Here is a 12,245-nt window from a genome sequence, read left to right on the forward strand (position 1 = left end):
AGGGCCATTTAATATTGTTCATATAATAGTAGATCTAGTATAGAAGAAGTATAAGAAGTCTAAGCATTTTAGTTGTAGCAGTTGAAGCATTAGAATGTCTAACTAAAACTTCCGATTATGTGTACGCAACGCCATCGATGAATAATTAATACATACTCAATAAGTAATTAAGTAATTAAATTGCGAAGTAAACTAACTTAAGTTTGCTTGACTGTTGATGAGTTCGAATTGCATGTTGATTCGAAATAAAATGTTTTTTTACACCAGTAGGATTTGTGATTTCTATTAGGAAGGTGTTAATTTCAGATATCGTTTGAACTAGTTAAATCCTCAATTGTTTTACTCTAACGTTGTGCGGTCAGATGAGCTTTGGATTAATCTTGGCTCAGAGTATAATTTTGTCAAATAAAGCTTAATATTCAACTAGTTAGCGTAAATATCAACAGGAAACTTGTCTATGTGTCAAATGTCAAGATAAAAATCGGTTGAAAGTCAAAGATAATAATCCATCAATACAACCTTTTTTCATAGCTGTGCACAATTAATGAGTTCCCAAAGACAGTGTCATAAGTAATAAGCATATTCTGCTGGACCTTCTTACTTCCCGTCGTCCAAAGTCACACAGCTCAAAACAAGACGAATATTGGATTGAACTGATAATACCGAAGCGATTAGTTGCGCAGAATAACGACATCCCTTGTTCTGAAAAAGGGCCACAATTAAGGTCAAATACCAAACTGTAATATCAATCAAACTCTTTAATGTTGAACGGAACATAACACTTTTTTGCATTAAATGTTTTTCAAATAACCCAAAAATAATGATTCAACATATCGTAACGTTAAAGGCCAGTTTCAAGATAATGATTCAATGTCTAATAATAAGGGCTAGTATTGTCAAGCTTGTGCGGAGTTTTCTAAAACGTGGCAGAAGTTTCAAACATATTAATACAGGGTGTTGAACACAATATGACTTAAGGTGAATATTGAGTGATAATAAATCACGCCAACGATTGATCTATACAGAAATGGCTAAATTGACGGCGTATCTTCGTGAACATACCACTATTGTGAGATATCATTAATTTATTTAACGAATTATTATTATGTTCTGCGTATATACTTACAAATATTTACTATAAAGTAACGTTTAAAAAATACAACAATTACATTTACTAGAAACAAGAAGTCCTTACAAAAAGTGCATCGTGTAAATAATATGCAAAGCAAGAGTTGACACTCTGCATACACAGAACACAGGTTTAACGATTTTTTTTATTTACGCTTTCTTTCATGGTTATGGATTTAACAATATGACTTATACCAATATGCAATTACTAATTATTAAGTAGTTAATAGTAATACCAAAATAATATTTTACGACCGAGATTCGGAAAAAAATAAGGATGTTAACATAGTTTGTGTCAAATATAACACGATTAATACACAAGAAATGGTCATATAATGCACAATAATAACAATTGAAACAAGCAATTTCGCTATAATTTGTTTCCTACAGCGACATGTTGTAACATGTTTCTGACATAATGTGAACATTAATTTACCCTTGTTTTTTCTTATTGTGTAAAATCATTACACAACAATTATCGGTCACGTATTAGATGTTTGCTTCACGTTTTTGCATTAACGTTTCTATTTTCTGTTCAGATAAGACCATTGACTTGAGATCGTTTCAGATGCGCGTTGATTTATTCTGGGGTAATTGTGACTATTAGCAAGCCATCAAATCGGTTCAATCTCATAATATTTTGTATTCTAAGGCAATTATCAAAGTCATTTTGATTTAAAGCCGATGTTAAATTATAAACGTCATATATGTGTAGGTAAACACTGGGTATTAGTTTAATCCTTTAATTTAGTAATGTTTTCTGTGAACTCGCTTTCTTAACTTACATGCAATGACGCGGACGAGGAGGTTCGAATTTAATTCCATTTTGATCAAGTTATCAGAATATAGAACAAACTCGTAGTTATTCATGTATACATGCCTTTTTAAAAACTCAATTGTACACTGTGAACACGCTATTATTTAGTTTTTGTATATTTGTAAGGTATCTGTGCGGAAGTACATTCTGTATTCTGCCCAAGCATTTAATTTGATGTTGATGATTGTTGCAAAGTTAAATCTAAGTCAAAACTACTTACCGAAAATTTTTTAATATGTGAAAAAGTAGCACTCATATCTTGCAAGGAAGTATCGGTTGCAAGCCGTTTAATGAATTTTCCGATCTTACCTGCTTTTTGTAGAAGGTGAACGTTGGCAGATTTATTTTCATGAGAAGGCACAATATTTTATATTAAATGGTACACGTAAATGATTTTAACTTTTGTGCTGATATGAAAGGGTATAAATAAATTGTCGGTAGGCATGTATATCATGCAATATAAATTTTACTGTTCCCAACATATGTGATATTACATTTACCCGGTTTTGTGAATATGACATGTGTTTACAACACAAACGGAGGTTTATTATTTTTTATTTGTTTAGTGGTGAGACGAAATCCTCCTACTTAAATCATCAATTGAAGAATGTGATACGAGGGCTTACCGCATATCTCAATAAGATAGCGCACATTGAAGTTAATTCGTATTATTTGCGGTCTGAACATACTGTTAACTTATTGCTTATGTTCTGATACGGACGGATTTATTACTGTGATCATCATAAATGCTTCAACACATGTATCAATACAGAAAACACAAACTATTTTTTCTTCCAGATTTGTTTATAGACAAAACTTTATATTACATCGTGCCAATATTGGAACGCTTAGTGTTTCAGGCCATTTGTTTGTAAAATCTACGTAAAAGCGGTAAAAACGATTTCGTTGCATACTTAGCACACACTCGCGAGAGAGCCTAACGGTGAAAAGAAAGTACAAATAATTAAACTTGAAATTTTGAAATGAATTACACAAGTAATAAATTGAAGCAAAGATAGCTCTATATCAACAATGAATATTTTTTCACACGGGTTACTTCTAATTAAAAAACACTTTATGTCTGGGAATGAGCTGAGATAGCAAATATGTTTTAAATATAATTTGTCTACAACATGCGCTTTTAATATCGAATCGTTGATTGTGATTTTCGAAGTCAGCTTTTTTTCAAACAAAAAGCTTCTAACAAAACAAGTTTGTGTTTTAAAATATACTCTTAGATGGTTGAATATTACACCCGTATTTCTAAATAAAGAATGCAGTAATATATTCACGCTGTATATCTGTCAAGTTGAAGGCTTATGTAGTTGGAGTTCACATACATAGCTTTTTTATGTGGCGTGCCATATAGAACATAAATAAGGTACATGATTAATTAAGTGTTAATATAATACTGGCGCCGACGTACTAGAGTATTGACATACTATAAATTTACTACCAAACACATATTTAAATTAGTTTTTTCAAAATGAAAAAGCAATATATATGATGAAAATGGTTGTAATGATTTGTTCGTCTCAGGTGGTGTCCTCAAGCGTCTGTCGGAGCGACTCTGAAAGCAATGATAAATAACACATTTCTACATAGCAAAAATGTTGCATGATAATTTTAAACACTATTCTAATGACTTTAAGACAACATAAAGACGATATAAAAATTGCAAACCCGCATAGTTGTAATTAACATTTACACGATAGGCTTTTCAACTAGATTTCATAAAACCTACCGTCTTGACTTTAGGGTGATATATGCGATTCTAATGCCAACTATTAGCATTATGGTTCCAAAGGCAGATCCTGCACTGAACATTGCAATGCCGATTTTTTCTTTAAACAATGTTTTGTCCTTATTCGCTGGCGACCCTGAGGTCGTATTTGTTTGATTGTATATACGTTCATTGACAGGAACAACACTAACATCTTTATCAGTCATATTTGATTGGTCAATCAAATCAACAACAATTTCGTCCCGGTGTAAATAACTTTCATAAAGCTGGCAGCGGAACGAACCATTTGTATTTATACACGTTTCGTTGCTATTACAGGAACTTGCAGAGCATTCGTTGACATCGTCTGCACAATTAAAACCACCCCAACCATGTTGACATTGACAACTAAACGATTCATTTGTATTTATACACGACCCGTTGTTCTTGCAATTGAAAGTCATGCATTCGTCTACATCAGCTGCACAATCATGTCCTTGCCATCCGTATTGGCATTGGCAGATAAACGATCAAAGAGTATTGACACAAGTTCCATTGTTTTTGCAAATGTCAGATTCGCATTCGTCTATGTCTACCAGACATCCAATTCCTTTCCAACCAGTATTACACTCACAGGTATAGTTTCCACGTGTATTACGACAATGCTGATTTTCCGCACATGTATACAGTGACCTGAAGCAACGAGGTAACAGCTTTGGGTTATTTTTTTTCACAGAATAACATTGAGGATTAAATATACCGAAATATTGCAATTCGCGTTATTATCCTTTTGTATGCAGATAAGTTTGTTTACGTACATATGTGAAAATATAGAAACTCCTTATACTCAGTACATATTATAATTAGAGTTAACATCACCATGTATTTAATCATAGACCAGATGACACATCGATTTGCTTGGAACGGTAAATGCAATATATCGGTATTTAGAGGCTTAACGAGTATCACACCGTACTAATAATTCACTAAAATGAATAAACTGAGAAAAGAAAAATGAAGTAATTTATTTGTGACTGAAACAATGAGTTGTAGATTACAATACACCAAATATAGTACTCGGTTGAGATTTAAGTTTGGTCTAATAAATAATGTAATCGACGCACGTATTAAGACATTCATCCAGATCGTGCGTACATCTCGGTAGAGTCCAACCTGGCATACATTCCTGCGGATCTCCGGTCTCAAATTGACAATGGTCTCCAGTCCAACCTCTAAGACAGTTACAACTGAAATGAATAAATATGAACATATAATTTTCAAACCTCAAATACAGTAAGCGGGCGATTTACAATTACCGCTTTGACACCGTAATCACGAAGCCACTGCTGCGCACAAGGTGATTGTCGTTTCATAAACATGGGTCAACTCGATGTCCCATGATAAAACACAGCGTTCGCTCGACCAAAGTGATCGAACAATCGCGACTTGTTGCGGCGGAATAACTTATTAAATATCTTGATTACTTTACATGAATACCAATGTGATGTCGTCCAAAATTCGCGGCGATTTCTTATCGCGGCGTTTTTTAAAGTGTCGTTATAAATATCCCTCTCCCCCCCCCCCCCTCGCAAAAGACCCAGAATATAGTTTTGTCCGAATGATATAGATATTAGCCGCCTCAGGTTAAGTCGACCAACCCTAAGCAAATGAAACTAGAATCATATGATTGACTCCGTATATTATATTTAACTTTCATAAATTATGTGCCTGGCATTTTTCCTGATGTACGTTTTGGTGAGAATATAAGTTTTTTTCCTTATCGACAAATACAATATGGACTTTATATGAAACATTAAACAAATATAAAAACTTGATTAAATTTCATCACTTCTTTTGCCTTATGGAGTATTTCATAAAACATATATAAGCAAAGTGTTGGTCATTGACAGAGGTAAACACCAACGTTCTGAAGTCCCGATGTATAGGAATTACAGGACAAGTACGAGAGCCCGAGTGGTTGATAACAATCATCGGATCAAACGACCGCTAGATATTAACCCACAGAATAAAAACTTAGCTACATTTATTTCAATTATACTTTTAATTGATACTCGTTCGTCTTTTTAATACAACTACCCTTATATCTTCTCCGCCTACTTTGTACGAAACATTCACGCGTGCGTTTCGTTGACGTCAATACCTCAAAACTGTTCGAAATGACGTCGGTAGCACTCATCAATATTGAGTTAATTGTTAAATTTTCATTTCATTTCTTCTATATTATACAGTACAAATATGCGTGTAAATGCCAATGGAATAACATTTAAAAGTTTTTTGGAACTAACATAATACATATACTTTAAAATATTTGCTTGCCAAAATATAGCTAGATAATAATAAATACAAAAATAACATTTACAATAAATGTAGAAGTAATGTAAGGGAAATAAGAAGTGTACGAATAAGTTAAAAATCAGTATTGGTTTGTAACAGCCATAGTAATATAATTTTAACCTGAAACTCCCGATTGTGTTTATGCAATGCCCTCGATTAATACACGGATGTCCTTGCGTGCATTCGTTTTCGTCTTCTGTACACGTGTATCCCTATAAACAATGAAAACGCGATGAACATTATTGCACCATATGTAGATATCAAATGATTGTAAAAGAAAATATTAACTAACAATCGCAAAGAATTGTAAAACTGATTTGAGCATAATGAAGTACTGATTTTTAAATGTAAGTGTCCTAACGAAAGTGCTATTCAAGCTAGTTATCGTATTTATATAATACGTTAATTAAAATATATATATACCATAAATCCAACCACGCATCTGCATGGGCGGCGAGAATTGTTCAAGTCGCATTCGGCTGTAAAGGGTCCGTAACATGTCAGGTTTCCACATGGAATATCTGGATACTGGTCCCTATAGTCTACACGGGGAATCTGTTGCATTGACAATGTACACTTGTTGATGAGAATTACAAATAATAAACAAATCTTGTTTACAAAAAACTGTTGAGCATACTATAACAATTTACAGATGTTTCGTGAACTATATAGTCGCTTATAATTTATAAAATATATTAGGATAACACTTTCAAATAAAACTTTAATACGAACGTTCAAATTTTACTTACCGTGTTAACTATATCGATGATGCTAAAGATCAAATAACCATAAATTGACATCGCCATTTTTATTCGGAATGTTGCAATAGATGACTGATAACTTTGGTAATATGGCAAAACATGTATTAACATAAAGTTAAAGTGATGCTTTAATAAATACAGAAATGTTAATACCTTGACCCGGAACCTACCAAGTTTAATCACTTCCTTTGACTTTTGATTTGCTATTGAAATTGTGCTTAATGTTTAAATATTTACGAAATCGATGGTTTGGAGGAAATAAAGATATGATATATCAGCAAGCAATAAGGTTTAAGAGACAGTCATAAATGTCACGTTTTCTATTCGATTAGTGATAAATCAATAATACTAATTTGAAATGTCTTAGACTTGAAAGTAACACCTTTTGACAGGTCCATTAGTAAATCAAATAAAACGCAAAACATGAGGTAATTAATAGTTATGTGACTAAATTGAATATACATGTTAACCATTATATAATAAATAGTACATATTTCGATTCCCTGTACTCATCAGTTTATGTACGGAACAAAATCAGTTTGATCGTTAAGTATATTCCGGAATTTAGTAATGCGTAAATATTGAATGTTTCTTATACTCTACTGTATATGTATGCAAAGAGATCAACGAGACGTATTTGGTTATAATAACGACTGTTTCTTAACTTATTACATCTACGTCTGTTTCGGCATCTAGCATATACACATTTTATAAAAAGGAAAAACTGTAATATTAATTTTGATTCACTCTCTATGGCGTTACCAGCGCAACATTAGTGTGTCTTCTACCACTGAAACAAACAACGCCATATAATATATGTTTAAACATGAGACCATTTCGATAGATCAACAAACACAGGTACATCTTTTAAACAATTGAAATTTTAACAATCGAAATAAACCATTGTCAGTTGGCTTGGAACGTACTTAATGGTTTTGAAATTCCAAAGCCAGTACAAAATGTTATTATTCTAAAAACAGCTGAAGAAACGATGACTATTGTTTTTACCGTGCGCATTTGAAAACTGACTATTTGGCGTCGATTTAGGCCTTCATGATTGATGAGTTACACTTATCTGTTCTTGAACGAAGCAGTCGTGACCCGACTATCCTTCTATGCATTCGCATATATAATTACCATGTGTTTTATGGTAACGTTCGTTCGCCGGACAATTGAAGAGTAATCTAGATAGAATCATTTCGTTGTATTATTACAGCCCTTATAATCTTTATGTATTTGCAGGAGTTTAACGACTCAAATGAATAACAAAAATATGCATGGACTCACGTATTGCTGCATTCGTCAATATCGGCTGTACATCTCGGTAACGTCCATACCGACATGCTATGTTTCCGATCCCTAGTTTCAATTGTACAATGGTCACGAAAACAACCTTGTACACTCACACCTCTGCAATTCAAATTACTTGCTACATTTATACTTTTTACAAGATAATCTTGATTGTTTTAATACCATTGTTTCAACCATTGACATTTTGTTTATTATAGTCGTTGGTTTGTCTGTCAACTAACATATCAATCGGAGTTTCAACTACATAATTATATAGGTTAATCGATGAAGAGCTCATCGGTTACTGTAATGTGTATGCTAAGCACTTGGCTATAAAACTCGTAGAGCTTAAATACAAAGCGCTGACATTAATTTAAACTGGCAATCAAAGTTACAAATAAGCGTAAGAAAGAAACCCCAGTGACTTTTAACGTAACCAGTTAAACGTCTATTAATGTTTACTCATAAGATTTAATAACATTCCGATCAACTGCCAAGATATATTTAAAATTGTGTTTGGACATTGTTGGAGATATGGATTGGTTTAATAATATATCAGATTAAACTAAACAAGTCAGTCAAACAAACTTGTTTTATTGATAACGGAATATAAGTGCACATGATACGATTGATGCTTCGGAATTGTTTGGTAGTCAATACATTTAAATATATGTGAGCTTCTTGCAATATTTATATTTTCCAATAGGTCATTAATCATTATGTATACAACGTAAACAAGGTGATTACACTTTTTATTATTTGTTGAGGAACATTTGTTAGAGTCAATATTAATTCATGTAAAAGAGACAAGTAATAGGTGTGGAGACTTTGTAATAAAGCGCTGCACGTGTATACAAATCTGTTGTTATCGTTATATAAGAATAACATATTGTCAAAGTTCGCTTTTGATTAAGCTGTTTTGAAACGTCCATCTTTGTCAATGATGAATACCCTTGGGAGGCCGTTACTTTCAATACACAGGTTGGCGCTTTTTTCCTTAGATCCCACCTTGTGTTTCTTGCTACAACATGTAAATGACGACTAATGTATACGATGTTCATTATTAATTAAACTATATTATGACGTTATACCACGTAAGCGCTGAAAACACACTGGACTACGAATTTGAACGGAAAAAATATACGATAAAGCGTTAGTATGAATCTATTAATATTAGACAACCAATTACTTACGATTATTTATAAGTAGTGTTAATTATCTACGGACAGAATGAATGTGTTTTTTACCTGCACTTTCTATATGCAACCAGTGCAACCAAAAATCCGGAAATGAAGGCTAAGGTTCCAAATACTGAGCCAAGAACAACATCAAGTTTAGTTTCTTGCTGGTTGCCTGAATTTCCCTTCCCATTTGCAGAACTCTGTACGATTTTCATAACGCCACTGTCGAGATTCTTTTCGTTATCTACCGTAGAAGGTCGGAATCCATTTGATGCTGTAATTAATGATTGATTTTGGTAGTTCGTACTTGTATATCTTGTCGATGTGTCCATGATATCTTCTACGCACATGTAATACCGATACTATTGACACAGTGCTGGTGTTTTCCACAGTTACTTTCATTTGTACATTCGTCAATATCAATCGAGCAGTTGTCGCCCTCCCATCCAACGTCACAGTCGCATCTGAAGCTACCGACGGTATTCATGCAATGTTGTTGTGGTCCGCAAATATTCTTATTTGTACATTCATCAATGTCAAAAGAGCAGCTAACACCCTCCCAACCTATTTCACAGTAACACCTGAAACTTCCGTCAGTATTCACGCATGTTTGATTCTTCCCGCATGTGCTGGTGTTGGTGCATTCATCAGTATCATTGCAGTTGACGCCCTCCCAGCCAATGTCACAGTCACATCTGAAGCTTCCGGCCGTATTCATGCAGAGTTGGTGTTTTCCACACATACTTGCGTTTGTACATTCGTCAATATCAATGGTGCAAGCATCCCCCACCCAGCCTAGGTCACAATCGCAGACATAGCTACCAGCAGCATTCAAACAATGTTGCTGAGCTCCACATATACTTGCATTTATACATTCATCAATATCAACAGAGCAGTTGAGACCCTCCCAACCCGTGTAGCAGTCACATTTGAAGCAACCGTCAGTATTCACACATATTTGATGCTGTCCACAAATGCTTGCGTTTAAACATTCGTCACTATCAGTGCAGTTGACGCTCGTCCAGCCAATGTCACAGTAACAGCTGTAACTTCCGATGGTATTCATACAGCGTTGGTGTGGTCCGCATATACTTGCATTTGCGCATTCATTTACGTCGGCTCTGCAAATCTCTCCGTCCCAGCCTGGAATGCATTCACAATGATAACTGCCATGGTTGTTCACGCACCTTATTTGGAGACCGGTACAATTATTGGTATTTTTACATTCATCTATGTCAACGCCACAGTCCGATCCCGTCCAGCCATTGTCACATTCACAATGATAGCTGCCAGCCGTATTGAGACAGTGCTGATGTAAGTTACAAACATTCGCAATATTGCATTCATTTGTGTCGTCGTTGCAAGCAGATCCTTCCCAACCGCTGTAACAATCACAGTGAAAACTACCACGGGTATTGACACAGTGTTGATGAGAATTACAGGTGTTTGGGTTGTTGCATTCATCAATGTCCTCCGTGCAATTGCTACCATGCCACCCGCTGTCGCAGTCACATTTATAGCTACCTGCCGTATTTACGCAATGCTGATGGAGACCACACGTGCTGATGCTACTGTGAAAATAAGATATGCCACATACATTACTTTAAGCGCAATATCATCTTTATAATTTATATAATTGACACAACGGCATATAATATACAACAGAAAAATCAACATTATATGTATTAACGTGTCTAACCTATTAATGCATTCGTTAACATCTGTGCATTCACCATAAGTGTCGTTAAATACTTGGTTAACGTAGCCAGGAAGGCAGGCCCGGTCAGAGGCTGTTACGAAACACTGACTGCATAGACAGAGATGAGTGTACATTTCTTGGACGTGATCCGTGTGCTCGATTTGGGACAGGTAACTGTGTCAACACAATCGGGGGATTTAAGTAAGTGCCAATACTTGTCAGTTTTAATGTTTTTAGACAACACAATTATCTCAAAACACAAAAATATGCTTAGTCTGAGATACGATAAATATTGAGATGGAAAGGTAAAATGAATGTCAGACAGATCATATTGTCAAAAATTGAAATCTTTCAGCTGCATCTGCCTAGTGGGATGGATTGGCCCGAGATGTCAATTTTTGGACGAGAACGTAACAGCCTCTGACCGGGCCTGCCTTCCTGGCTACGTTAACCAAGTATTTAACGACACTTATGGTGAATGCACAGATGTTAACGAATGCATTAATAGGTTAGACACGTTAATACATATAATGTTGATTTTTCTGTTGTATATTATATGCCGTTGTGTCAATTATATAAATTATAAAGATGATATTGCGCTTAAAGTAATGTATGTGGCATATCTTATTTTCACAGTAGCATCAGCACGTGTGGTCTCCATCAGCATTGCGTAAATACGGCAGGTAGCTATAAATGTGACTGCGACAGCGGGTGGCATGGTAGCAATTGCACGGAGGACATTGATGAATGCAACAACCCAAACACCTGTAATTCTCATCAACACTGTGTCAATACCCGTGGTAGTTTTCACTGTGATTGTTACAGCGGTTGGGAAGGATCTGCTTGCAACGACGACACAAATGAATGCAATATTGCGAATGTTTGTAACTTACATCAGCACTGTCTCAATACGGCTGGCAGCTATCATTGTGAATGTGACAATGGCTGGACGGGATCGGACTGTGGCGTTGACATAGATGAATGTAAAAATACCAATAATTGTACCGGTCTCCAAATAAGGTGCGTGAACAACCATGGCAGTTATCATTGTGAATGCATTCCAGGCTGGGACGGAGAGATTTGCAGAGCCGACGTAAATGAATGCGCAAATGCAAGTATATGCGGACCACACCAACGCTGTATGAATACCATCGGAAGTTACAGCTGTTATCAGAAACGTAAGCACAACACACCACTTAAGGGAGATATTAACAGACAGCGTTCTGAACAAAGCATTATCAGACGTCATATTATGTGGATCATTGTAAATATGCGGTGGTGCTTGGCTCTC

The 12,245-nt window shown here is 35.0% G+C and overlaps 1 protein-coding gene and 1 long non-coding RNA gene across 2 annotated transcripts; both read right to left on the bottom strand.

Moving 5' to 3' along the window:
- Positions 1 to 3,408: 3,408 nt before the first annotated feature.
- LOC127872517 (neurogenic locus notch homolog protein 2-like) lies at positions 3,409 to 11,882 on the bottom strand. The gene is made up of 6 exons (XM_052415841.1): positions 11,848 to 11,882; positions 10,955 to 11,062; positions 9,613 to 10,826; positions 4,824 to 4,915; positions 3,690 to 4,189; positions 3,409 to 3,515 (listed from the first exon to the last, which is right to left on the bottom strand). Exons 1-6 carry the CDS (start codon positions 11,880 to 11,882, stop codon positions 3,494 to 3,496), a joined length of 1,971 nt encoding a protein of 656 aa, XP_052271801.1. The 3' UTR covers positions 3,409 to 3,493.
- LOC127871133 (uncharacterized) lies at positions 8,653 to 9,434 on the bottom strand. Its single transcript, XR_008045155.1, has 2 exons — positions 9,322 to 9,434; positions 8,653 to 9,095 (listed from the first exon to the last, which is right to left on the bottom strand). It is a non-coding gene; the product is annotated as an uncharacterized LOC127871133 (long non-coding RNA).
- Positions 11,883 to 12,245: the final 363 nt, after the last annotated feature.

This window comes from Dreissena polymorpha, chromosome 3 (genome assembly GCF_020536995.1).
Source record: "Dreissena polymorpha isolate Duluth1 chromosome 3, UMN_Dpol_1.0, whole genome shotgun sequence".
Taxonomy (NCBI): Eukaryota; Metazoa; Mollusca; class Bivalvia; order Myida; family Dreissenidae; genus Dreissena; species Dreissena polymorpha.